A 27199-nucleotide genomic window follows, 5' to 3' on the forward strand; every position below is an offset into this window, starting at 1 on the left:
CATCAGTGAGACAGAGAAATCAGTGAGACAGAGAAATCAGTGAGGCAGAGAGAAATCAGTGAGAGAGAGAAATCAGTGAGAGAGAGAAATCAGTGAGGCAGACAGAGACAGCAGTGAGTTAGGGAGAAATCAGTGAGGCGGAGAAAAATCAGTGAGTTAGGGAGAAATCAGCGAGGCGGAGAGAAATCAGTGAGGCAGAGAGAAATCAGTGAGGTAGGGAGAAATCAGTGAGACAGAGAAATCAGTGAGACAGAGAGAAATCAGTGAGGCAGGGAGAAATCAGTGAGGTAGGGAGAAATCAGTGAGACAGAGAAATCAGTGAGACAGAGAAATCAGTGAGAGAGAGAGAAATCAGTGAGAGAGAGAAATCAGTGAGGCAGAGACAGCAGTGAGTTAGGGAGAAATCAGTGAGGCGGAGAAAAATCAGTGAGTTAGGGAGAAATCAGCGAGGCGGAGAGAAATCAGTGAGGCAGAGAGAAATCAGTGAGGTAGGGAGAAATCAGTGAGACAGAGAAATCAGTGAGACAGAGAAATCAGTGAGAGAGAGAGAAATCAGTGAGAGAGAGAAATCAGTGAGGCAGACAGAGACAGCAGTGAGTTAGGGAGAAATCAGTGAGGCGGAGAAAAATCAGTGAGTTAGGGAGAAATCAGCGAGGCGGAGAGAAATCAGTGAGGCAGAGAGAAATCAGTGAGGCAGGGAGAAATCAGTGAGATGGAGAGAAATCAGTGAGGTAGGGAGAAATCAGTGAGGTAGGGAGAAATCAGTGAGGTAGGGAGAAATCAGTGAGGTAGGCAGAAATCAGTGAGATAGAGAGAAATCAGTGAGGTAGGGAGAAATCAGTGAGGCCGGGAGAAATCAGTGAGACAGAGAAATCAGTGAGGCAGGGAGACGTCAGTGAGGTAGAGAGAAATCAGTGGGGAAGGGAGAAATCAGTGAGGTAGGGAGAAATCAGCGAGGCAGGGAGACATCAGTGAGGTAGGCAGAGATCAGTGAGACAGAGAGAAATCAGTGAGGCAGGGAGAAATCAGTGAGGTAGGGAGAAATCAGTGAGACAGAGAAATCAGTGAGACAGAGAAATCAGTGAGGCAGAGAGAAATCAGTGAGAGAGAGAAATCAGTGAGGCAGACAGAGACAGCAGTGAGTTAGGGAGAAATCAGTGAGGCGGAGAAAAATCAGTGAGTTAGGGAGAAATCAGCGAGGCGGAGAGAAATCAGTGAGGCAGAGAGAAATCAGTGAGGCAGGGAGAAATCAGTGAGGTAGGCAGAAATCAGTGAGACAGAGAGAAATCAGTGAGGCAGGGAGAAATCAGTGAGATGGAGAGAAATCAGTGAGGTAGGAAGAAATCAGTGAGGTAGGGAGAAATCAGTTAGGTAGGGAGAAATCAGTGAGGTAGGCAGAAATCAGTGAGACAGAGAGAAATCAGTGAGGTAGGGAGAAATCAGTGAGGCCGGGAGAAATCAGTGAGACAGAGAAATCAGTGAGGCAGGGGGACGTCAGTGAGGTAGAGAGAAATCAGTGGGGAAGGGAGAAATCAGTGAGGTAGGGAGAAATCAGCGAGGCAGGGAGAAATCAGTGAGATGGAGAGAAATCAGTGAGGTAGGGAGAAATCAGTGAGGTAGGGAGAAATCAGTGAGGTGGAGAGAAATCAGTGAGACAGGGAGAAATCAGTGAGGTAGAGAGAAATCAGTGAGGCAGGGAGACATCAGTGAGGCAGGGAGAAATCAGTGAGGTAGAGAGAAATCAGTGAGGTAGGGAGAAATCAGTGAGACAGAGAAATCAGTGAGGCAGAGAGAAATCAGTGAGGCAGAGAGAAATCAGTGAGGTATGGAGAAATCAGTGAGGTGGAGAGAAATCAGTGAGACAGGGAGACATCAGTGAGGTAGAGAGAAATCAGTGAGGCAGGGAGAAATCAGTGAGGTAGAGAGAAATCAGTGAGGCAGGGAGACATCAGTGAGGCAGGGAGAAATCAGTGAGGTAGGGAGAAATCAGTGAGACAGAGAAATCAGTGAGACAGAGAAATCAGTGAGGCGGAGAGAAATCAGTGAGGCAGAGAGAAATCAGTGAGGTAGGGAGAAATCAGTGAGACAGAGAAATCAGTGAGACAGAGAAATCAGTGAGGCAGAGAGAAATCAGTGAGAGAGAGAAATCAGTGAGGCAGACAGAGACAGCAGTGAGTTAGGGAGAAATCAGTGAGGCGGAGAAAAATCAGTGAGTTAGGGAGAAATCAGCGAGGCGGAGAGAAATCAGTGAGGCAGAGAGAAATCAGTGAGGCAGGGAGAAATCAGTGAGGTAGGCAGAAATCAGTGAGACAGAGAGAAATCAGTGAGGCAGGGAGAAATCAGTGAGATGGAGAGAAATCAGTGAGGTAGGAAGAAATCAGTGAGGTAGGGAGAAATCAGTTAGGTAGGGAGAAATCAGTGAGGTAGGCAGAAATCAGTGAGACAGAGAGAAATCAGTGAGGTAGGGAGAAATCAGTGAGGCCGGGAGAAATCAGTGAGACAGAGAAATCAGTGAGGCAGGGGGACGTCAGTGAGGTAGAGAGAAATCAGTGGGGAAGGGAGAAATCAGTGAGGTAGGGAGAAATCAGCGAGGCAGGGAGAAATCAGTGAGATGGAGAGAAATCAGTGAGGTAGGGAGAAATCAGTGAGGTAGGGAGAAATCAGTGAGGTGGAGAGAAATCAGTGAGACAGGGAGAAATCAGTGAGGTAGAGAGAAATCAGTGAGGCAGGGAGACATCAGTGAGGCAGGGAGACATCAGTGAGGTAGAGAGAAATCAGTGAGGTAGGGAGAAATCAGTGAGACAGAGAAATCAGTGAGGCGGAGAGAAATCAGTGAGGCAGAGAGAAATCAGTGAGGTATGGAGAAATCAGTGAGGTGGAGAGAAATCAGTGAGACAGGGAGACATCAGTGAGGTAGAGAGAAATCAGTGAGGCAGGGAGAAATCAGTGAGGTAGAGAGAAATCAGTGAGGCAGGGAGACATCAGTGAGGCAGGGAGAAATCAGTGAGGTAGGGAGAAATCAGTGAGACAGAGAAATCAGTGAGGCGGAGAGAAATCAGTGAGGCAGAGAGAAATCAGTGAGGTAGGGAGAAATCAGTGAGACAGAGAAATCAGTGAGACAGAGAAATCAGTGAGGCGGAGAGAAATCAGTGAGACAGGGAGACATCAGTGAGGCAGGGAGAAATCAGTGAGGTAGGGAGAAATCAGTGAGACAGAGAAATCATTGAGACAGGGAGACATCAGTGAGGCAGAGAGAAATCAGTGAGGTAGGGAGAAATCAGTGAGACAGAGAAATCAGTGAGGGAAAGAGAAATCAGTGAGGCAGGGAGAAATCAGTGAGGCTGGGAGAAATCAGTGAGGCAGGGAGAAATCAGTGAGGGAAAGAGAAATCAGTGAGGCAGGGAGAAATCAGTGAGGGAAAGAAAAATCATTGAGGTAGGGAGAAATCAGTGAGGCTGGGAGAAATCAGTGAGGCAGGGAGAAATCAGTGAGGCTGGGAGAAATCAGTGAGGCTGGGAGAAATCAGTGAGGCAGAGAGAAATCAGTGAGGGGGAGAGAAATCAGTGAGGCTGGGAGAAATCAGTGAGGGAAAGAGAAATCAGTGAGGCTGGGAGAAATCAGTGAGGGAAAGAGAAATCAGTGAGGGCGAAGTCTCTCAGTGAAAGAAGTGGATGAGTGAAAGTGAGAACTGTAATATCCGAGAGTGGCCGAATCTATCTGGCAAGGCCGAATGGGGAAATGAGCCAATGAGAAACCTGCTTTTTAATTGGGTTGAGATGACTCGACACACTTATTTTCTTCCCCTTTTGTTCCTTGCTTCTCTTGATCCCAATCTGACAGCAATCTGCAGCAGACTTGGGCATGCCACTAATCTGTTCACCATCTCCTGCTGTGCCACTGTTGGCTGTTTCGGTCCAAGTTATTGACAACCTGAGATCATTGGCAAAGCCAAGGCAACAGTGCAATGAGCAAAAGCACTCCTGTGAAATGAGTATCCATGATCCGGAGTGGACTGGTGCTGGCTTTCGGACAAGAATTGGATCAGTACTTCACAGGGAGAGAACTGCAGCTGGTTGGCACAGACAGAATGGTCTTCACTGCTCTCGCTCATAAATTACTCGTGTTCAAACAGACACAGAGATTTCATCAGTTCTACTGAACCATCTTCCCTGATGACATGGTTGTGGTCTTTCCCCACCTTATCCCTTTATTTAAGGGCTGCCTAGAAACAATTTCACACCAAAAAAAAAAATATGTTTTGACACAAAGCCTCCCAGGAACCAAGCAATGAAATAATTTCGAAATGTAACATTCATTTTGCACACTGTAATATCTGAACCTGTTGGTTGTTGGATAATATTGGTCAGAACATTCTTGCTTAGCTTAGCTGGGGATGCCCCGGGGGGGGGTCTTTGGATTAAACACTGATCTGAGAAACAGCAGCCTCTGACTGTGCAGTTCCCCCTTAGTGCCGCAGTGAGAGAAGAACAAGCATCGTGAGTAGGTTGAATAGTCAGAATTTGTTCCCCAGAATGAAAATGTTAAATACCAGGGAGTATAGGTTTAAGGGTGAGGGGGCAGAAGTTTCAAGGAGACGTGTGAGAAAAGTCTTTTTTACGCAGAGGGTGGGTGCTGCCAGGGAGGTGGTATCAGCAGAAACAATAGCAACATGTGAGGGGCATTTGGACAGACACGTGACCAGGTACAGAACAGAGGGGTACGGAGCACGAGCAGTAGGATAGGATTAGTTTAGAATAGCATTATGGTCAGCATCAGTCCAATGGGCCGAAGGGCCTGTTCTGAACTGTACTGAGAAGGAAATCAGTCGATGAGTGGGAAATCAACAAATCAAAAGATTAATCGGGAAACAACCGAAATCAGTAAGTGAGAAATCCCCGAGAGGGAAATCAGAGGGTAGGTAAAATCAATGGGCAAAGGAGAGAAATCTCTGGGTAAGAGAGAAATCAAAGTCTCAGAAATCAGCAAATGAGAGATAACAGTGGGCAGGTGATAAATTAACAAATGAGAGAGATCAACAATTGAAATAAATTAGCAATTGGGGGGAATCAGCGGATAGGGGAAATGTGAGATGGAGAAATCATTGCACAAGAGAGAAATCAGTGTGCAGGAGACAGACGACAGTGAGTGACAGAAAGAAATTAGTGACTCTGGGAATAATGGGACTTGATTTCTAGCATGTGACATCAGTGAGGTGTGAAAGAGACAGATTTCACACAGTGAGAAAAATCAGCTGACAGCAGAGATCACCAGAGAGGGGGAAATCAAATGGAAAACAAAATCAGCGCATGGAAGAGAAATTGAGAAATCTGGAAGCGAGAGGAAAATCAGTGAGTGTGAGAAATTAGCAAGTGGGAGAAATCAGTGAGCTGGACAAGAGTGAGAGAAATCAGAGGGCGAGACAGAAATCATGTGAGAGAGTATTTATTCAATGGGAGAATTCAGTGGACAAGAGGCATAAATCACCGAGGGAAAACAAACAATGAATCGGTGAAATAAATCAGAGATGAAGAGACAAAATCATTCACAGACATTAGAGCAAGTGAGAACAGTCAAACAGAGTGAGAATTCAGTTGGTGGGAGAAATTGGTGAGAGAGCAAAGTCACAAAGTACAAATCAGAGTGAGCACGAAAAATCAGTGAGGGAAATAAAATCAACAAAATACAGAGAAATCAGTCACTGAGGAACAAAAATCAGTATGGGATGGGGAACTCAGCAGGCAGTGTGAAATCAGTGAGAGAGGTGGAGAGATCAGTATACAAGGGAGGTGGGAAACTAGCAGCAACACAATAATCAGAGAGAGAGAGGAATCAGTGAACAGGAACATTCAGCCAGGTGGGAGACAACTCAGAAAGTGAGAACATTTAATCACAGGAGGAAATCAGGCAGTGGGGCACATCAGCAAGAAAGACCATTCCTCACATGAGAGAGAAAAATCAGTGAGCAACAGAATTATATCCATGCAGGAAAGAGACGAGAGGAAGAGAACAGGAAGCCAGGTAGAGAGAGAAATTAACCTAGTAAACTAAATTCAGATGAGAGAGAGAAGACAGAAGGGGAGAGAAGTCAGAGGGAGTGGTAGAACACACTGACTCAGAGAGAAATAGGAAAATCAGTGAAGCAGAGAATAAGGGTAACTGGCAATAAGAGAAATGTGAGAGAGTGAGGTCAGATAAAGTGAGAGATTTGTGAATGAAAGATGTCAGTGTGAGAGCAAACAGTGGGTTAGGGTTAGGGTGGGGGTCAGCAATGTGTGTCAAGGATCAGGGTTCAGGACATCAGAGCAGTGGGAGCAAGGGGGGTCAAAGCTCAGCAAGGTGGGGTCAGGGTTCAAATAAACAGGGTCAAGGCATTTGGTGGTTAAACAGACGTGGGTCAAATGTCAGAGGTCAGACAGGCAGAGGTCAGGGAGGTAGGGGTCATGGATCTATGGGTCCTTGCCTCGTCTTCCAGGTCTGCAGAGATTGGGTCATCCAGCTCCCTGAAAGAGAGAAGGCGTGGTCACAGCATGTGCTCCCAACCCCACCCTGACACCAACAATCCCCATCCCTACCTCAACACCAACAATCCCCACCCCCACAATCCTATCCCCTCCCCCACACCAAACATTCCCACCCCAAACCCCCCGCCCCCACCACCCCAACACTGATAATCCCCACTCCCTCCCAAACCCAGGCAATCCCCCACCCCTCCCGAAGGATGATTGTGGGTCTATGTACAGCACATGGACTGCAGCGGGTCAGGACGGCAGCTCACCCCCACCCTCTCAAGGGGCGACTAGGGACGGGGTAATAAATACTGGACCCACCGAGCGATTCTGACATCTGATGAAAGTGTAAAGGAAGGCACTCACTCTGTGTCAGCGTTCTTCTCTGCGAACACCCGAAGGACAAAGTCAGCTTCCTTACTGGGGTCAAAGGTTGACGGGACAATCACATATTCCCCAGGGGGCAGCTTGATGCGGTTGCTGACCTCACGGAGATTAATGAAGGTTTCGGATCGAGCACACGAGCTGTGAGTTAGGAAAAAATCCTTCTTCAAATGGACGTTCTGACAACCGCGATACTGCGGAGAGACAGGAGAGGAGACAGTAAACCACAGCAAACCCAACATTTTATAACACTGACACACCAGCCCCTGCACCCAAATCTGCTAACTCATCTCCATACACAGCCCACAGGCAAATCCTTAAAACACCGACACCCAAACAAGTATCTATACCACCTACACACGTATACATAACCCGTACACACAGCTATATCCCCTACACACATATACATAACCTGTATACATGGCTATATCCCCTACACACGTATACACAACCTGTATACACAGCTATACCCCCTACACACATATACATAACCCGTACACACAGCTATATCCCCTACACACGTATACACAACCTGTATACACGGCTATACCCCCTATACATGTATACATAACCCGTATATACAGCTATACCCCCTACACATGTATACATAACCCATACACACGGCTATATCCCCTACATACATATACATAACCCGTATACACGGCTATACCCCTACACACGTATACATAACCCATATACACAGCTATACCCCCTACACACATATACATAACTCATACACACAGCTATATCCCCTACACATATATACATAACCTGTATACACAGCTATATCCCCTACACACGTATACATAACCCGTATACACAGCTATACCCCCTACACATGTATACATAACCCATACACACAGCTATACCCCCTACACATGTATACATAACCCATACACACGGCTATATCCCCTACATACATATACATAACCCGTATACACGGCTATACCCCCTACACACGTATACATAACCCATACACACAGCTATACCCCCTACACATGTATACATAACCTGTATACATGGCTATACCCCCTACACACATATACATAACCTGTATACACAGCTATACCCCTACACACGTATACATAACCCATACACACGGCTATACTCCTACACACGTATACATAACCTGTATATATGACTATATCCCCTACACACATATACATAACCTGTATACACGGCTATACCCCCTACACACGTATACATAACCCATATACACGGCTATATCCCCTACACACGTATACATAACCCGTACACACAGCTATATCCCCTACACATATATACATAATCCGTATACACAGCTATACCCCCTACACATGTATACATAACCCATACACACAGCTATACCCCCTACACATGTATACATAACCTGTATACACAGCTATACCCCTACACATGTATACATAACCCGTATACACGGCTATACCCCCTACACATGTATACATAACCCATACACACAGCTATACCCCCTACACATGTATACATAACCTGTATACACAGCTATACCCCTACACACGTATACATAACCCGTACACACAGCTATATCCCCTACACACATATACATAACCTGTATACATGGCTATATCCCCTACACACGTATACACAACCTGTATACACAGCTATACCCCCTACACACATATACATAACCCGTACACACAGCTATATCCCCTACACACGTATACACAACCTGTATACACGGCTATACCCCCTATACATGTATACATAACCCGTATACACAGCTATACCCCCTACACATGTATACATAACCCATACACACGGCTATATCCCCTACATACATATACATAACCCGTATACACGGCTATACCCCTACACACATATACATAACCCGTATACATGGCTATACCCCCTACACATGTATACATAACCCATACACACAGCTATACCCCCTACACATGTATACATAACCTGTATACACAGCTATACCCCTACACACATATACATAACCCGTACACACGGCTATACCCCTACACACGTATACATAACCTGTATACACGGCTATACCCCCTACACACGTAAATATAACCCGTATACACAGCTATACCCCTACACATGTATACATAACCCATACACACGGCTATACCCCTACACACGTATACATAACCTGTATACACAGCTATACCCCTACACACATATACATAACCCGTACACACGGCTATACCCCTACACACGTATACATAACCTGTATACACAGCTATACCCCTACACACATATACATAACCTGTTCACACAGCTATACCCCTACACACGTATACATAACCCATACACACAGCTATACCCGTACACACGTATACATGATCCGTACACACAGCCATATCCCCTACACACATATACATAACCTGTATACACAGCTATACCCCCTACACATGTATACATAACCTGTATACACAGCTATACCCCCTACACATGTATACATAACCTGTATACACAGCTATACCCCCTACACACATATACATAACCCATCAACACAGCTATACCCCTACACACGTATACATAACCCATACACATGGCTATACCCCTACACACAAATACATAACCTGTATACACGGCTATACCACCTACACACATATACATAACCCGTACACATGGCTATACCCCCCTATAGACGTTCCCATAATCCCTAGACACATGGACCCATACATCAGCCAGCAGCCACCCCCTCCCCCTCCCCCTGCCCCTTCCCATGTTAGACTCCATTATAAAATATGGAACTGCTGCAGATTTGGACAGTGTGATCAGAGATTTACAACAGGAAAATCAGCCTCACCAAATGTGGGGCTTGAGAGATGCTGCAGGGGGGAGGGGTCCAGATGTTTGGGACATTCGGCCCGGTTCCTGGGGAGGTGAGACTATTATAAATTGGACGGTCTACACCTGGGCCAGACTGGAACCAAGGTCCTCAGGGGTGCTTTTGCTAACGCTGTTGGGGAGGGTTTACACTAATGTGATGACAGGGGGATGGGAACCAATTGAGGTGGTTAGAGGACAGTAAGGAGGTGGTAACTAAAGCCTGTTGGGAACTGGATAATGGAGTCAGCGTGACGGAGGGGAAGGTGAAGAGGAGGCAGGGAGCGGTGGGTGAACACAGAGGGACAGGTGGTCTGAGGTGCATTTGGTTTACTGCACCAAGTGTAGTCGGTGAGGTGGATAAACTTAGGGCTTGGATTAGTACCTGGGAGTATGATGTGACTGCTCCTCCTGAATCTGGGATCGGGGAAGGGCATGATGGATAACTAAGTATCCCAGGATATAGATGGTTCAGGCAGGACAGAGAGGGAGGGAAAAGGGGGTGGAGGAGTTACATTACTGGTCAGTGAGGATCTCACAGCTGTGCTGAAGGAGGGCACTAGGAAGGGCTCAAGCAGTGAGACAATATGGGCAGAGCTCAGAAATAGGAAGGGTGTGGGAACAATGTAGGGGCTATACTACAGGCCTCCCGACAGTGAGGGTGAGGGAGAGGTGAAGACAGAAACAGGGGAATATATTACTGGGAACAAAGAAATGGCAGAGGAATTAAATGGGTACTTCAGATCTGTGTTCACTGGGGAAGACACAAGCAATCTCCCTGAGGTAACAGTGGCTGAAGGACCTGAACTGAAGGGAATTTATATTTGCCAGGAATTGGTGTTGGAGAGACTGTTAGGTCTGAAGGTTGATAAGTCTCCAGGACCTGATGGCCTGCATCCCAGGGTACTGAAGGAGGTGGCTCGGGAAATCGTGGATGCGCTGGTGATTATTTTCCAGAGTTCATTAGAATCGGGGTCGGTTCCTGAGGATTGGAGGGCGGCTAATGTTGTGCCACTTTTTAAGAAGGGTGGGCGGGAGAAAGCAGGAAATTATAGACCAGTTAGTCTGACCTCAGTGGTGGGAAAGATGCTGGAGTCTGTTATAAAGGATGAAATTACGGCACATCTGGATAATAGTAACAGGATAGGACAGAGTCAGCATGGATTTATGAAGGGGAAATCATGCTTGACTAATCTTCTGGAATTTTTTGAGGATGTAACTCGGAAGATGGACGAGGGAGATCCAGTAGATGTAGTGTACCTGGACTTTCAGAAAGCTTTTGACAAAGTCCCACACAAGAGGTTAGTGAGTAAAATTAGGGCGCATGGTATTGGGGGCAAAGTACTAGATTGGATAGAGAATTGGTTGGCTAATAGGAAACAAAGGGTAGTGATTAACGGCTCCATTTCGGAATGGCACGCAGTGACCAGTGGGGTACCGCAGGGATCCGTGCTGGGACCGCAGCTTTTTACAATATATATTCATGATATAGAAGATGGTATCAGCAATAACATTAGCAAATTTGCTGATGATACAAAGCTGGGTGGCAGGGTGAAATGTGATGAGGATGTTAGGAGATTACAGGGTGACCTGGACAGGTTAGGTGAGTGGGCAGATGCATGGCAGATGCAGTTTAATGTGGATAAATGTCTGGTTATCCACTTTGGTGGCAAGAACAGGAAGGCAGATTACTACCTCAATGGTATCAAATTAGGTAAAGGGGCTGTTCAGAGAGATCTGGGTGTTCTTGTACACCAGTCAATGAAGGCAAGCATGCAGGTACAGCAGGTCGTGAAGAAGGCTAATAGCATGCTGGCCTTCATAACAAGAGGGATTGAGTATAGAAGTAAAGAGGTGCTTCTGCAGCTGTACAGGGCCCTGGTGAGACCACACCTGGAGTACTGTGTACAGTTCTGGTCTCCAAATTTGAGGAAAGACATTCTGGCTATTGAGGGAGTGCAGCGTAGGTTCACAAGGTCAATTCCTGGAATGGCGGGATTACCTTACACTGAAAGACTGGAGCGACTGGGCTTGTATACCCTTGAGTTTAGAAGACTGAGAGGGGATCTGATTGAAACGTATAGGATTATGAAAGGATTGGACACTCTGGCAGGAGGAAACATATTTCCGTTGATGGGGGAGTGCCGAACCAGAGGACACAACTTAAAAATCCGGGGTAGACCATTCAGGACAGAGATGAGGGGAAACTACTTCACCCAGAGAGTGGTGGCTGTGTGGAATGCTCTGCCCCAGAGGGCAGTGGAGGCCCAGTCTCTGGATTCATTTAAGAAAGAATTGGATAGAGCTCTTAAAGATAGTGGAGTCAAGGGTTATGGGGATAAGGCTGGAACAGGATACTGATTGGGAATGATCAGCCATAATCATATTGAATGGCGGTGCAGGCTCGAAGGGCTGAATGGCCTACTCCTGCATCTATTGTCTATTGTCTATTGTCTAAATATGGAAACAGGTTATGGAAAGGTGATAGGAACAACAGGGTGGTGGGGATCAGAGATTTTATTTTCCCCAACATTGACTGGGATTCCCTTAGTGGTAGAGGTCTGGATGGAGCAGAATTTGTAAGGAACATCCAGGAGAATTTTCGAGAGCAGGAAGGGGCCATAGTGGGGCCTGGTGTTGGGGAATGAGCCCAGCCAGGTGGGTGAAGTCTCAGTGGGGGATCACTTTGGGAATAATGATCACAATCCCGTGTGTTTTAGAATACTCGTGGACAAAGACGAGAGTGGTCCTAAAGGAAGAGAGCTAAATTGGGGGAAGGCCAAGACCCGGCAGGAGCTGGGGAATGGAGATTGGGAGCAGCTGTTGGAGGGTAAATCCCCATTTGATATGTGGGAGGCTTTTAAAGAGAGGTTGATTAGAATTCAGGAGAGACATCTCCCTGTGAACATGAGGGATAGAAATGGCAAGATTAGGGAACCATGGATGACAGGTGAAATTGTGAGACTAACAAAGAGGAAAAAGGAAGCGTACATAAGGTCCAGGTGACTGAAAATAGATGAAGCTTTGGAAGAATATTGGGAATCTAGGACCAATCTGAAACGAGGAATGAAGAGGCTAAAGGGGACATGAGATATCCTTAGTGAGCAGGGTTAAGGAAAACCCCAAAGCCTTTTATTCACATAGAAGGATCAAGAGGGTAACGAGAGAAAGGGTTGGCCCACTAAAGTTCAAAGGAGAAAAGATATGCATGGAGTCAGAGAAAATGGGTGGGATTCTTAATGAGTACTTTGCATCGATATTCACTGAGGAGAGGGACATGACGGATGCTGAGGTTAGGGATAGATGTTTGATTACTCGAGGGCAAGTCGGCATAAGGAGGGAGGAAGTGTTGGGTATTCTAAAAGGCGTTAAGGTGGACAAGTCCCCAGGTCTGGAAGTGGTCTATCCCATGTTACTGAAGGAAGTGAGAGAGGAAATAGCTGGGGCTTTAACAGATACCTTTGCAACATCCTTGAACATGGGGAAGGTTCCAGAGGTCTGGAGAATTGCTAATGTTGCCCCCTTGTTTAAGAAGGGTAGCTGGGATAATCCAGGACATTACAGACCAGTGAGGCTGATGTCAGTGGGAGGGAAGCTGCTGGAGAAGATACTGAGGGATACGATCTATTCCCATTTGGAAGAAAATGGGCTTATCAGTGATAGGCAGCATGGTTTTGTGCAGGGAAGGTCATGTCTTACAAACCTAATAGAATTCTTTTAAGAAGTAACAGTGATGAGGGAAGGGCTGTAGATGTCATTTACATGGACTTCAGTAAGACATTTGGTAAGGTTCCCCATGGTAGGCTGATGGAGAAAGTGAAGTCACATGGGGTCCAGATGGATAGAGAACTGGCCGGGCAACAGGAGACAGAGAGTAGTAATGGAAGGGAGCTTCTCAAAATGGAGACCTGTGACCAGAGGGTGTCCCACAGGGATCCATACTGGAACCACTGCTGTCGGTGACATATATATATATATAAAATGATTTGGAGGAAGGTGTAGGTGGTCTGATTAGCAAGGTTGCAGATGACACTAAGATTGGTGGAGTAGCAGATAGTGAAGGGGACTATCAGAGGATACAGCAGAATACAGACAGATTGGAGGGTTGGGCAGAGAAATGGCAGATGGAGTTCAATCGGGACAAATGTGAGGTGATGGATTTTGGAAGATCTAATTCAAGAGTGAACTGTACAGTAAATGGAAAAGCCCTGGGGAATATTGATGTCCAGAGAGATCTGGGGGTTCAGGTCCATTGTTCCCTGAAGGTGGCAACACAGGTCAGTAAAGTGGGCAAGAAGGCATACAGCAGGCTTTCCTTCATCAGACAGGGTATTGGGTACAAGGGTTGGCAGGTCATCTTACAGCTGTATAAGACTTTGGTTCAGTCACATTTACAATACTGTGTACAGTTCTGGTCGCCACATTCCCAAAAGGATGTGGATGCTTTGGAGAAGGTTCACCAGGATGTTGCCTGGTCTGGAGGGTACTAGCTATGAAGAGGGGTTGAGTGGATTGGGATTGTTTTCATTAGAAAGGTGGAGGTTGAGGGGGATCTGATTGAGGTTTACAACATCATGAGAGTTACAGACAGGGTGGATAGCAAGAAGATTATTCCCAGAGTGGGGGGACTCAGTTACTAGGGATCATGTGTTCAAAGTGAGAGGGGAAAGGTTTAAGGGAAATATGCTGGATCAGTACTTGGGACTATGTTGTTGTGGCCATAATGGAGACATGCGTTTCACAGGGGCAGGGATGGTTGCTGGATGTTCCAGGTTTAGAACAGTTAAAAAGAACAGGGAGGGGGGAAAAAGAGGAGGGGGTGTAGCATTGTTAATCAGAGAGTGCGTCACAGCTACAGAAATGAAGGTTGTTGAAGGTTTATCTACTGAGTCAGTGGAGGTTAGGAACAGCAAGGACACAGCCACCTCATTGGGGGTTTTCTACAGACCCCCCTAATAGCAGTAGGGAGATTAAAGATCTCATAGGCTGGCAGATTTTGGAAAAATGCAGATGTAGCAGGGTTGTTGTTATGGGTGATTTCAACTTTCCCAATATCGACAGGAGCCTCCTTAGAGCTGATGGTTTGGATGGAGCCGTTTTTGTCAGCTGTGTTCAGGAGGGTTTCCTTACTCAGTATGTGGACAGGCCGATGAGGGGAGAGGCCATTTTGGATTTGGTGCTCGGCAACGAGCCAGGACAGGTGTCAGATCTCGCAGTGGGACAACACTTTGGTGACAGTGACCACAACTGCCTCACATTTACCATAGCCTTGGAGAGGGAAAGGAGCGGTTACCAAGGGAAGATATTTAATTGGGGAAAAGGAAATTACGATGCTAATAGATAGGAGTTGGGAAGTACAGTTTGAGAGCAACTGTCCACAGAAAGGGCACAACAGACATGTGGAAACTGTTTAAGGAGCAGTTGTTGCGAGTGATGCATAAATATCCACAGGCAAGAAGGGGTAAGATTAAGGAGTCTTGGGCGACAAGAACAGAGGAACTTCTCATCAAAAGGAAGAAGGCAGCTTACGTAAGGTGGAGGAAGGAAGGATCTAGCACAGCTTTAGAGGATTACAGGCTTACTAGAAAGGAGTTTAAAAATGGACTGAGGAGAGTCAGGAGGGGACATGAAAAAGGCTTGGCGGGAAGGATTAGGGAGAACCCAAAGGTATTTTACTCGTATGTGAGGAGTAAGAGAATGATCAGGGAGAAGGTAGGGCCGATCGGGGTAGTGTAGGGCACTTGGGTGTGGAGTCTGTGCAGATAGGGGAAGCCCTAAATGAGTTTCTTGCTTTGGTTTTCACCAAGGGGTGGCATGGTGGCACAGTGGTTAGCACTGCTGCCTCACAGCATCAGAGACCCGGGTTCAATTCCCGCCTCAGGCGACTGACTGTGTGGAGTTTGCACATTCTCCCTGTGTCTGCGTGGGTTTCCTCCGGGTGCTCCGGTTTCTTCCCACAGTCCAAAGATGTGCAGGTCAGGTGAATTGGCCATGCTAAATTGCCCGTAGTGTTAGGTAAGGGGTAAATGTAGGGGTATGGGTGGGTTGCGCTTCGGCGGGTCGGTGTGGACTTGTTAAGCCGAAGGGCCTGTTTCCACATTGTAAGTAATCTCATCTAAGGAAAGGGACCTTGTTGTGAATGAGAACTTTGAGGAGCTGGGATACAGCCTTGACCAGATCGAGATTGATGAAGTTGTTGTGCTGGAAATTTTGGAAAACATTAAGGTTGATAAGTCCCCAGAGCCAGACCAGATTTATCCTAGGCTGCTCCAGGAAGTAGGAAAGGAGATTGCTAAGCCGCTGGCAAAGATCTTTGCTTCCTCACTCTCCACAGGAGTTGTATTGGAGGATTGGAAGGAGTAATAGGGAAATCCCTGGCAATTACAGACCAGTTAGTCTTACGTCTGTGGTCAGCAAAGTTTTGGAAAGAATTCTGAGGGATAGGATTGATGACTATTTGGAAAAGTATAGAGTGATTAAAGGCAGTCAGCATGGCTTTGTGAGGGGCAGGTCATGCCTCACAAATCTTATTGAGTTCTTGGAGGAGGTGACGAGACAGGTTGACGACGGTCGAGCAGTAGATATGTAGTGTATATGGACTTCAGCAAGGCATTTGATAAGGTTCCCCATGGTAGGCTCATTCATAAAATCAGGAAGTATGGGATACGGGGAGATTTGGCTCTGGATTCAGAATTGGTTGGCCGACAGAAGGCAGAGAGTGGTTGTAGATGGAAAGTATTCTGCCTGGAGGTCAGTGTTGAGTGGGGTCCTGCAGGGCTCTGTTCTTGGGCCTCTGCTCTTTGTAGTTTTTATAAATGACTTGGATGAGGAGGTTGAAGGATGGGTTAGTAAATTTGCAGATGACACAAAGGTTGGAGGTGCCGTCGATAGTATAGAGGGCTACTACAGGCTGCAGCACGACATAGACAGGATGCAGAGCTGGGCTGAGAAATGACAGATGGAGTTCAACCTGGATCAATGGGAAGTGATGCATTTTGGAAGGTTGAACATGAATGCTGAATATAGGATTAAAGACAGGATTCTTGGCAGTGTGGAGGAACAGAGGGATCTGGGTGTACAAGGACATAGATCCCTCAAAGTTGCCACCCAAGTGGATAGGGTTGTTAAGAAAGCATATGGTGTTTTGCCTTTCATTAACAGGGGGATCGAGTTTAAGAGCCGTGAGGTTTTGCTGCAGCTCTACAAGTCCCTGGTGAGACCACACTTGGAATATTGTGTCCAATTCTGGTCTCCCTACAATAGGCAAGATACAGAGGCTTTGGAGAGGGTGCAAAGAAGGTTTACCAGGATGCTGCCTGGACTGGAGGACTTACCTTATGAAGAGAGATTGAATAAGCTCGGACTTTTCTCTCTGGAGAGAAGGAGGAAGAGAGGAGACCCGATCGAGGTATACAAGGTAATGAGAGGCATGGATGGAGTCAATAGCCAGAGACTTTTCCCCAGGGCAGGATTGACGGGTACGAGGGGTCATAGTTTTAAGATATTAGGAGGACGGTATAAAGGAGAGGTCAGAGGTAGGGTCTTTACACAGAGAGTTGTGAATGTGTGGAATGCGTTACCAGTGGTGGTGGTGGAAACAGAGTCATCGGGGACATTTAAGCAACTGCTGGACATACACATGGACAGATATGTGACTGGGCAGGGAGCAGAGGGACATAGACCCTGAGAAAATAGGCAGCAGGTTTAGACAGAGGTTCAGGTTCAGCACAAGCTTGGAGGCCGAAAGGCTGTTCTGATGCTATATTTTTATTGGTCCTTAGTTCGAAATCTGCTGGAATTCTCCAGGGTGTAACTCGTCAGGTTAATAAGGCAGAGGCAGTGGGTGTGGTTTACTTGGATTTTCAGAAGGCTTTCGATAAACTCCCACATTAGTATATAATGTCTAAGATTAGAGCACATGGGATTGGGGGCAGTGTATTGAAATGGACAGCGATCGGCTCGGAGACAAAAACAAAGACCAGGAATAAACGGGAATTTTTCCCAAGCAGCAGGAAGTTACAGGTGGGATACCGCAGGGATCAGTGGGATACCGCAGGGATCAGTGGGATACCGCGGGGATCAGTGGGATACCGCAAGGATCAGTGGGATACCGCGGGGATCAGTGGGATACCGCGGGGATCAGTGGGATACCGCGGGGATCAGTGGGATACCACAGGGATCAGTGGGATACTGCAAGGATCAGTGGGATAGTGCGGGGATCAGTGGGATACCGTGGGGATCAGTAGGTTACTGCAGGGATCATTGGGATACCACGGGGATCAGTGGGATACCGCGGGGATCAGTGGGATACCGCGGGGATCAGTGGGATACCGCGGGGATCAGTGGGATACTGCGGGGATCAGTGGGGTCCCACAGGGATCAGTGGGATACTGCGGGGATTAGTGGGATACCGCGGGGATCAGTGAGATACCGCGGGGATCAGTGGGATACCACAGGGATCAGTGGGATACCGCAAGGATCAGTGGGATACCGCGGGGATCAGTGGGATACCGCGGGGATCAGTGGGATACCACAGGGATCAGTGGGATACCGCGGGGATCAGTGGGATACCACAGGGATCAGTGGGATACTGCAAGGATCAGTGGGATAGTGCGGGGATCAGTGGGATACCGTGGGGATCAGTAGGTTACTGCAGGGATCATTGGGATACCACGGGGATCAGTGGGATACCGCGGGGATCAGTGGGATACTGCGGGGATCAGTGGGATACCGCAGGGATCAGTGGGATACCACGGGGATCAGTGGGATACCACAGGGATCAGTGGGATATCGTGGGGTTCAGTGGGATACCGCAGGGATCAGTGGGATACCCCGGGGATCAGTGGGATACTGCTGGGATCAGTGGGGTCCCGCGGGGATCAGTGGGATACCGCGGGGATCAGTGGGATACCACAGGGATCAGTGGGTGGGATACCTCAGGGATCAGTGGGATACTGCGGGGATCAGTGGGATACCGCAGGGATCAGTGGGATACCACGGGGATCAGTGGGATACCACAGGGATCAGTGGGATATCGTGGGGTTCAGTGGGACACCGCAGGGATCAGTGGGATACCGCAGGGATCAGTGGGATACCCCGGGGATCAGTGGGATACTGCGGGGATCAGTGGGGTCCCACAGGGATCAGTGGGATACCGCGGGGATCAGTGGGATACCACGGGGATCAGTGTGGTCCCACAGGGATCACTGGGATACCGCGGGGATCAGTGGGATACCGCGGGGATCAGTGGGATACCGCAGGGATCAGTGGGATACCGCGGGGATCAGTGGGATACCACAGGGATCAGTGGGGTCCCACAGGGATCGGTGCTTGGACCCTGCTATCCACAATATACATGAATGATGTCGGTGGGGGAACTAAATGTAATCTCTGCAGGTTTACAGACAGCACAAAGCTGGGTGGGAGAGTGAGCTGTGAGGAACATGCAGAGATGTCTCAGTGGGATTTGGACAGGCTGAGGGAGTGGGGAAATACATGGGAGATGCAGGATAATGTGGATAAATGTGAGGGGTTGGGGGGGGGGAGGTCAGGAAGGCAGATGATGATCTGAATGGGGACAGATTGGGAAAGGGGCAGGGGCAATGGCACCTGGGTGTCCTTGTACCCCAGTCTCTGAAAGTAAGCGTGCAGGTACAGCAGGCGGTGAGGAAGGGAAATGGGATGTGGGCCTTTATAGGGAGAGGATTCGAGTCCAGGAGCAGGGAGGTCTTGCTGCAATTATACAGGGCCTTGGGGAGACCACACCTGGAGTATTATGGACAGGTTTGGTCTCCTTATCTGAGGAAGGATGTTCTGGTGATGGAGGGAGGGCAGCGAAGGGTTACCAGACTGATTCCTGGGAGGGCAGGGCTGATGGATGGAGAGAGACTGGATCAGTTAGAAGACAGTGAGGAGTGCAGATGCTGGAGATCAGAGTCCAGAGTGTGGTGCTGGAAAAGCACAGCAGGTCAGGCAGCATCCAAGGAGCAGAAGAATCAACATTTCGGGCATAAGCCCTGAATACTGGCTTTTTGTCAGTCTTCACAATAGAAAAGGGTGATGTTAGTGAGAATACAGAGATACACTCTACAGGATTAGATGGGATTGAGGTTGACAAAGAGGAGGTCTTAGCAACTCTGCAAGATCTGAAAACAGATAAGTGGTTGATGTGCTGCATATGGATTTCAGTAAGGTGTTTGATAAGGGTCCCTACGGTAGGCTATTGCACAAAGTACGGAGTTTTGGGACTGAAGGTGATTTAGCGGTTTGGATCAGAAATTGGCTTGCTGAAAGAAGACAGAGGGTGGTGGTTGATGGGAGATGTTCATCCTGGAGTTCAGTTACAAGTGGTGTACCGCAAGGATCTGTTTTGGGGCTACTGTTGTTTGTCATTTTTATAAATGATCTGGAGTTAGGCGTAGAAGGATGGGTTAGTAAATTTGCAGATGACACTAAGGTAGGCAAAGTGGTGGATAGTGCTGAAGGATGTTGTGGGTTACAGAGGGACATAGATAAGCTGCAGAGCTGAGTTGAGAAAGTGGCAAGTGGAGTTTAATGTGGAAAAGTGTGAGATAGTTCACTTGGGAAGAAGTAACAGAAATGCAGGGTATTGGGCTAATGGTAAAATTCTTGGTCGTGTAGATGAACAGAGAGATCTCGGTATCCTGGTACACAGATCCCTGAAAGTTGCCACCCAGGTTGAAAGGGTTGTTCAGAAAGCATGTGGGGTGTTTATTGGTAGGGGGATTGAGTTTCAGAGCCAAGAGGTCATTCTTCATCTGGACAAGACACTGGTCAGGCTGCACCTGGAGTATTGTCTGCAGTTCTAGTCATCGCACATTATCGGAAAGATGTGGAAGCTTTGGAAAGGGTTCAGAGGAGATTTACCAGGATGTTGCCTGGTTCGGAGGGAAGGTCTTATGAGGAAAGGCTGAGGGACTTGAGGCTGTTTTTGTTAGAGAGAAGGTTGAGAGGTGACTTAATAAGATAATAGACATATAAGATAATCAGAGGGTTAGATAGGGTGGACAGGGAGAGCCTTTTTCCTCGGATGGTGATGGTTAGCACAAGGGGACATAGCTTTAAATTGAGGGGTGATAGACATAGGAAAGATATCAGGGGTAGTTTCATTACTCAGAGAGTAGTAGGGACATGCAACGCAACGCACTGCCTGCAACAGCAGTAGACTCACCAACCTTAAGGGCATTTAAATGGGCATTGGACATTCATATGGATGAGAATGGAACGGTGTCGGTTAGATGGGATTCACATTATTTTCACAGGTCGGTGCAACATCGAGGGCCGAAGGGCCTGTACTACGCTGTAATGTTCCATCAGGACTAGACAGGGTAAACGTAGGAAGGATGTTCCCAGTGACTGGGCAGTCCAGAACCAAGGGTTAGTCACAGTAGAAGGATATGGGGTGGGTCATTTCTGACTGGGATGAGGAGAAAGATCTTCACCGAGAGAGTGGGGAGCCTGTGGGATTCTCCGCCACAGACAGCAGTTAAGGCCATATCATTGAATGTTTATGAGAAGACATTAGACAGTCTTTCGGGATCAAGTGATCAGGCTGTGGGGAGAAAGCAGGAATAGGGGACTGAATTGGATGATCAGCCATGATCATATTGAACAGCAGTGTAGGCTTGAAGGGCAGAATGGCCCACTCCTGTTTCAGAGGATGACACTGTCAATGAATTGGATTCACCCACCTCATCTGGAACCTGCAGGGAGAGAGAGAAAGAGAGAGAGTTAGTTTCGGAGAGGGGAAACCACAGATGGGGGGGGGGGGGGCGGGGGGGAGAGAGGCCCCCAAGGCACAGACCAAGTGGAGTGGGTAGGGAGGGGGCAGGCAGTCACCCCAAGCACAAACTGTGTCCTTGGACTCAACCAGTGGCACAGTGACAGGCCAGGATCAGGGCCTAGGGGATTCCTGCTGGGACTAGCCCAGGCTGGGATCAGGGCCTAGGGGCTTTCTGCTGGGGACTAGCCCAGGCTGGGATCAGGGCCTAGGGGCTTCCTGCTGGGGACTAGCCCAGGCTGGGATCAGGGCCTAGGCGCTTCCTGCTGGGGACTAGCCCAGGCTGGGATCAGGGCCTAGGGGCTTCCTGCTGGGACTAGCCCAGGCTGGGATCAGGGCCTAGGGGCTTTCTGCTGGGTCTAGCCCAGGCTGGGATCAGGGCCTAGGCGCTTCCTGCTGGGGACTAGCCCAGGCTGGGATCGGGGCCTAGGGGCTTCCTGCTGGGGACTAGCCCAGGCTGGGATCGGGCCCTAGGGGCTTCCTGCTGGGGTCTAGCCCAGGTTGGGATTAGGGCCTAGGGGCTTTCTGCTGGGGACTAGCCCAGGCTGGGATCGGGGCCTAGGCGCTTCCTGCTGGGGACTAGCCCAGGCTGGGATCAGGGCCTAGGCGCTTCCTGCTGGGGACTAGCCCAGGCTGGGATCAGGACCTAGGGGCTTCCTGCTGGGGACTAGCCCAGGCTGGGATCGGGCCCTAGGGGCTTCCTGCTGGGGTCTAGCCCAGGTTGGGATTAGGGCCTAGGGGCTTTCTGCTGGGGACTAGCCCAGGTTGGGATCGGGGCCTTGGCGCTTCCTGCTGGGGACTAGCCCAGGCTGGGATCAGGGCCTAGGCGCTTCCTGCTGGGGACTAGCCCAGGCTGGGATCAGGACCTAGGGGCTTCCTGCTGGGGACTAGCCCAGGCTGGGATCGGGGCCTAGGGGATTCCTGCTGGGGTCTAGCCCAGGCTGGGATTAGGGCCTAGGGGCTTTCTGCTGGGGACTAGCCCAGGTTGGGATCGGGGCCTTGGCGCTTCCTGCTGGGGACTAGCCCAGGCTGGGATCAGGGCCTAGGGGCATCCTGCTGGGGACTAGCCCAGGCTGGGATCGGGCCCTAGGGGCTTCCTGCTGGGGTCTAGCCCAGGTTGGGATTAGGGCCTAGGGGCTTTCTGCTGGGGACTAGCCCAGGTTGGGATCGGGGCCTTGGCGCTTCCTGCTGGGGACTAGCCCAGGCTGGGATCAGGGCCTAGGGGCTTCCTGCTGGGGTCTAGCCCAGGCTGGGATTAGGGCCTAGGGGCTTTCTGCTGGGGACTAGCCCAAGCTGGGATCGGGCCCTAGGGGCTTCCTGCTGGGGTCTAGCCCAGGTTGGGATCGGGGCCTTGGCGCTTCCTGCTGGGGACTAGCCCAGGCTGGGATCAGGGCCTAGGCGCTTCCTGCTGGGGACTAGCCCAGGCTGGGATCGGGGTCTAGGGGCATCCTGCTGGGGACTAGCCCAGGCTGGGATCGGGGTCTAGGGGCTTCCTGCTGGGGACTAGCCCACACCAGGATTGGGGCCTGGGAGTTTTCTGCTGGAGTGTAGCACAGGGTTGTTCATTGTGAGGTAGGGTCAGGGTGAAGCCCACGTGGACACACCTCGTAGATGGCAAAGCCGATGGTGTGCATGTCCTGCCCATGGCGACGGTATCTACGGCGATCCTTCTGCATCAGAGCACACAGGAAGCTGCAAGCAAGCTCATTATCATCAGGATCATCATCCTCTTCCTCCAACTTGATTTTAAACTGCGGATTGATCCAGAACGTAGCTTAAGGGAGAAAAGGAGACGGTGTCAGTTAGGGAAGGAGAGAGAGAGATAGAGTGAGACAGAGAGGAGAGAGAGTGTGATACGGAGAGAGAGAGAGAGAGTGACAGTGGAACTGAGTGAGCATTAGGGAGACGGAGAGAGGGGATGGAAAAGAAATAAGCAGCGAGGCCAGGCTGGAGGGAAATGCCCGCGCTGATTTTCAGGAGACTGAGCTGGGGAAGCAGAATGATCATGTGCAAGAACCAGTTACCCCAGTGAGGGGATGTTGGCCTTTATTGGAGGGAATTGCAGTTCAGTATGTAACAACGCCAGAACCCTGGAACACTGTGCACAGTTCTGGTCTCTGTGTGAAGGACGTTTGTACTTGGGATATCTGGCCTGTCCTATCATGAGAGTGAGGAAATTCAGGTGATATTCTGTGGAGTTTTGAACAATGAGAGATGATCTGAAAGGTTTACTCTGGGAGGTTGTTCCAGCTGGTGCTCAGGTATCGACAACACGGGCCATCAGTATGGCTTCATGAACTGGTGCCTGATAAATCTGACAGGAATTCTTTCAGGAGGAACCAAGCCAGATAGATAAAGGGGAAGCAGTGGATGTCATAGTGATGGATGTTCAGAAGGTGTACAATAACACAAGATCAGAGAGGAGGCCATTCAGCCCCTCCAGCCCTGTCCCAATGAGATCATGGCTGATCTGTGACCGTACTCCATATCCCTCAATCCCTTTGTTTAACAACAATATATCTCTCTCAGGTTTAACATTAACACCTGACCCAGCATCAGCTGCGGTGTGTGGAAGAGAATTCCAAACCTCTCCCAGCCTTTGTGTGTGGAAGTGTTTCCTAACATCTCTCCTGAACAGTCTGATCCTAATCCTCAGACTCTGCCCCTCGTTGTAGAATCTCCAACAAGTGGAAATAGTTGATCTTTACCTACCCTGTCTTTTCCTGTTAATATCCTGATTTGATCAGATCACTCCTTAAACATTCCAAATTCTTGAGAATAATTTGTATAATCTCTCCTCGTAATGTAACCCTTAAAGTCCAGGCATTGTTCTTGTAAACCCACACTGTACTCCCTGCAAGGTTAGTCTATCCTGCCGAAGGTAGGGTACCAGGATCTGCTCCCAGTAAGGTCTGCCTGACCAGGGTTCTGTATATAACGCCTGCATCTTTATCCTCCAGCCCTCAACAATAGAAAGGCCAGAATACTCTCAGCTTTCCTCATTACTGTCTGCAGCTGGTCGGCACATTTTAAAGATCTGTGCCCCTGTAGCCTCAAGCCTCTCTGGACACCTGCTATATTGAACCACACCCCATCAAGACAGTGCGACACATCAAGCTAATGTTTAATAAGAGACCATCTCCATCTTCTGAACTTACAGTCACACTCTGAGCAGAGGGAGTGATAGTTCCTGACTGAAATGGCAGGGTTGGGGAGGTGATGGTGAAGGTCCCCCTGTCAAGAGGATGGGGAATCTCTTGGCGTCTGGCTCCCACAGGGAAGTGGATGCTCCATCGTTGATGGTATTTAAGGCGGAGACAGAGACAGTGTTTTCTCTCTCTCTCAGGGAATGGAAGGATAAGGGGGGAACGCTGGCCAGGGGCTGGGCTGGTGCTGTCATGGGCTGGGTGTGTAGGGAGTAGGTGCGACAGTTTGTCAGGGGCAGGTTAGCTCTGAGCAATGTCCTGAAGAGCTCATTCACCGGGATGGTTACGGCAGCCCCCAGCAGTGCTCCCTCGGCGCCAGGAGCCATTAAACACGGCCATGTTCCACTTCTTCATCAGGTCATCCTGCAGTGTGTCCGGTGTCAGGTTACACACCTCCAACCGCGAGAACTGCCGCAGGAATTCAGGGAAGGCCATCCTGAGAGAGACAACAAAGACAGCACATTACCACCCTCACCCCCCTGGACCCTCACCCCCCTGGACCCTCACCCCCCCAGACCCTCACCCCCCCAGACCCTCACCCCCCTGGACCCTCACCCCCCCAGACCCTCACCCCTGGACTCTCACCCCCCGGACCCTCACCCTCCCCCCGACACTCACCATCACCCTCACCCCCGGACCCTCACCCTCCCCCCGACACCCATCCCCCAGACCCTCACCCCCCTGGACCCTCACCCCCTGGACCCTCACCCCCCGGACACTCACCCTCCCCCCGACACTCACCCCCCGGACCCTCACCCCTGGACCCTCACCCCCGGGACCTCACCCCCGGACCCTCACCCCCCTGGACCCTCACCCCTGGACTCTCACCCCCTGGACCCTCACCCTCCCCCGACACCATCCCCCAGACCCTCACCCCCTGGACCCTCACCCCCTGGACACTCACCCTCCCCCCGACACTCACCCTCCCCCCGACACTCACCCCTGGACCCTCACCCCTGGACCCTCACCCCCTGGACACTCACCCTCCCCCCGGACCCTCACCCTCCCCCCGACACTCACCATCACCCTCACCCCCCCGGACACTCACCCCCCTGGACCCTCACCCCCCTGGACCCTCACCCCCCTGGACCCTCACCCCCCCGGACCCTCACCCCCTGGACCCTCACCCCTGGACCCTCACCCCCCGGACCCTCACCCCTGGACCTCACCCCTGGACCCTCACCCCTGGACCCTCACCCCCCGGACCCTCACCCCCTGGACCCTCACCCCCTGGACACTCACCCTCCCCCCGACACTCACCCCTGGACCCTCACCCCCGGACCCTCACCCTCCCCCCGACACCCATCCCCCAGACTCTCACCCCTGGACCCTCACCCCTGGACCCTAACCCCCTTGGACCCTCACCCCCCGGACCCTCACCCCCAGACCCCTCACCCCCCCAGACCCTCACCCCCCCAGACCCTCACCCCCCCAGACCCTCACCCCCCCAGACCCTCACCTCTGGACACTCACCCCCCGGACCCTCACCGAGAGACCCTCACCCCCCTGGACCCTCACCCCTGGGACCCTCACCCCCCTGGACCCTCACCCTGGACCCTCACCCCCCTGGACCCTCACCCCTGGACCCTCACCCTCCTGGACCCTCACCCCCAGACCCTCACCTCCCCAGACCCTCACCCCCCCAGACCCTCACCCGCCCAGACCCTCACCCCCCCAGACCCTCACCTCTGGACCCTCACCCCCCCGGACCCTCACCGAGAGACCCTCACCCCCCTGGACCCTCACCCCTGGACCCTCACCCCCCAGGACCCTCACCCCTGGACCCTCACCCTCCTGGACCCTCACCCCCCGGACCCTCCCCCTCCCCCCGACACTCACCCCCCAACCCTGACCACCCGACCCTCACCCCCCCCGACACTCACCCCCCCGACCCTCACCCCCCCAGACCCTCACCCTCCTGGACCCTCACCCCCCGGACCCTCACCCCCCCAGACCCTCACCCCCCCAGACCCTCACCCCCTGGACTCTCACCCCCTGGACCCTCACCCCCCGGACCCTCCCCCTCCCCCCGACACTCACCCCCCAACCCTGACCACCCGACCCTCACCCCCCGCCGACGCTCAACCCCCCCGACCCTCAACCCGGACCCTCACCCCTGGACCCTCACCCCCTAAGCCCTCACCCCCGGACCCTCACCCCTCCGACACCCACCCCTGGACCCTCACCCACAGAGACCCTCACCCCCGGACCCTCACTCAGAGACCCTCACCCCCAGACCCTCACCCCAGACCCTCACCCCCAGACCCTCACCCACAGAGACCCCTCACCCACAGAGACCCTCACCCCCCGGACCCTCACCCCCAGACCCTCACCCCAGACCCTCACCCACAGAGACCCTCACCCCCGGACTGTCACTCAGAGACCCTCACCCCCAGACCCTCACCCCCAGACCCTCACCCCCAGACCCCTCACCCCCAGACCCTCACCCACAGAGATCCTCACCCCCAGACCCTCACCCACAGAGACCCTCACCCCCG

General features: G+C 50.6%; 1 protein-coding gene across 1 annotated transcript in view; it reads right to left on the reverse strand.

Annotated features, from left to right (window-relative positions):
* LOC140455340 (calpain-1 catalytic subunit-like) overlaps window positions 1-25136 on the reverse strand; it is a 52768-nt gene extending 27632 nt beyond the window's left edge. The window contains 5 exon segments of the mRNA XM_072550123.1: window positions 6461-6500; window positions 6873-7084; window positions 21407-21418; window positions 23100-23269; window positions 24977-25136. Of these exon segments, the coding sequence (XP_072406224.1) occupies window positions 6461-6500; window positions 6873-7084; window positions 21407-21418; window positions 23100-23269; window positions 24977-25136 (594 nt within the window).
* Window positions 25137-27199: the final 2063 nt, after the last annotated feature.

The sequence above is a fragment of the Chiloscyllium punctatum genome, chromosome 3, assembly GCF_047496795.1.
Source record: "Chiloscyllium punctatum isolate Juve2018m chromosome 3, sChiPun1.3, whole genome shotgun sequence".
Classification (NCBI taxonomy): domain Eukaryota; kingdom Metazoa; phylum Chordata; class Chondrichthyes; order Orectolobiformes; family Hemiscylliidae; genus Chiloscyllium; species Chiloscyllium punctatum.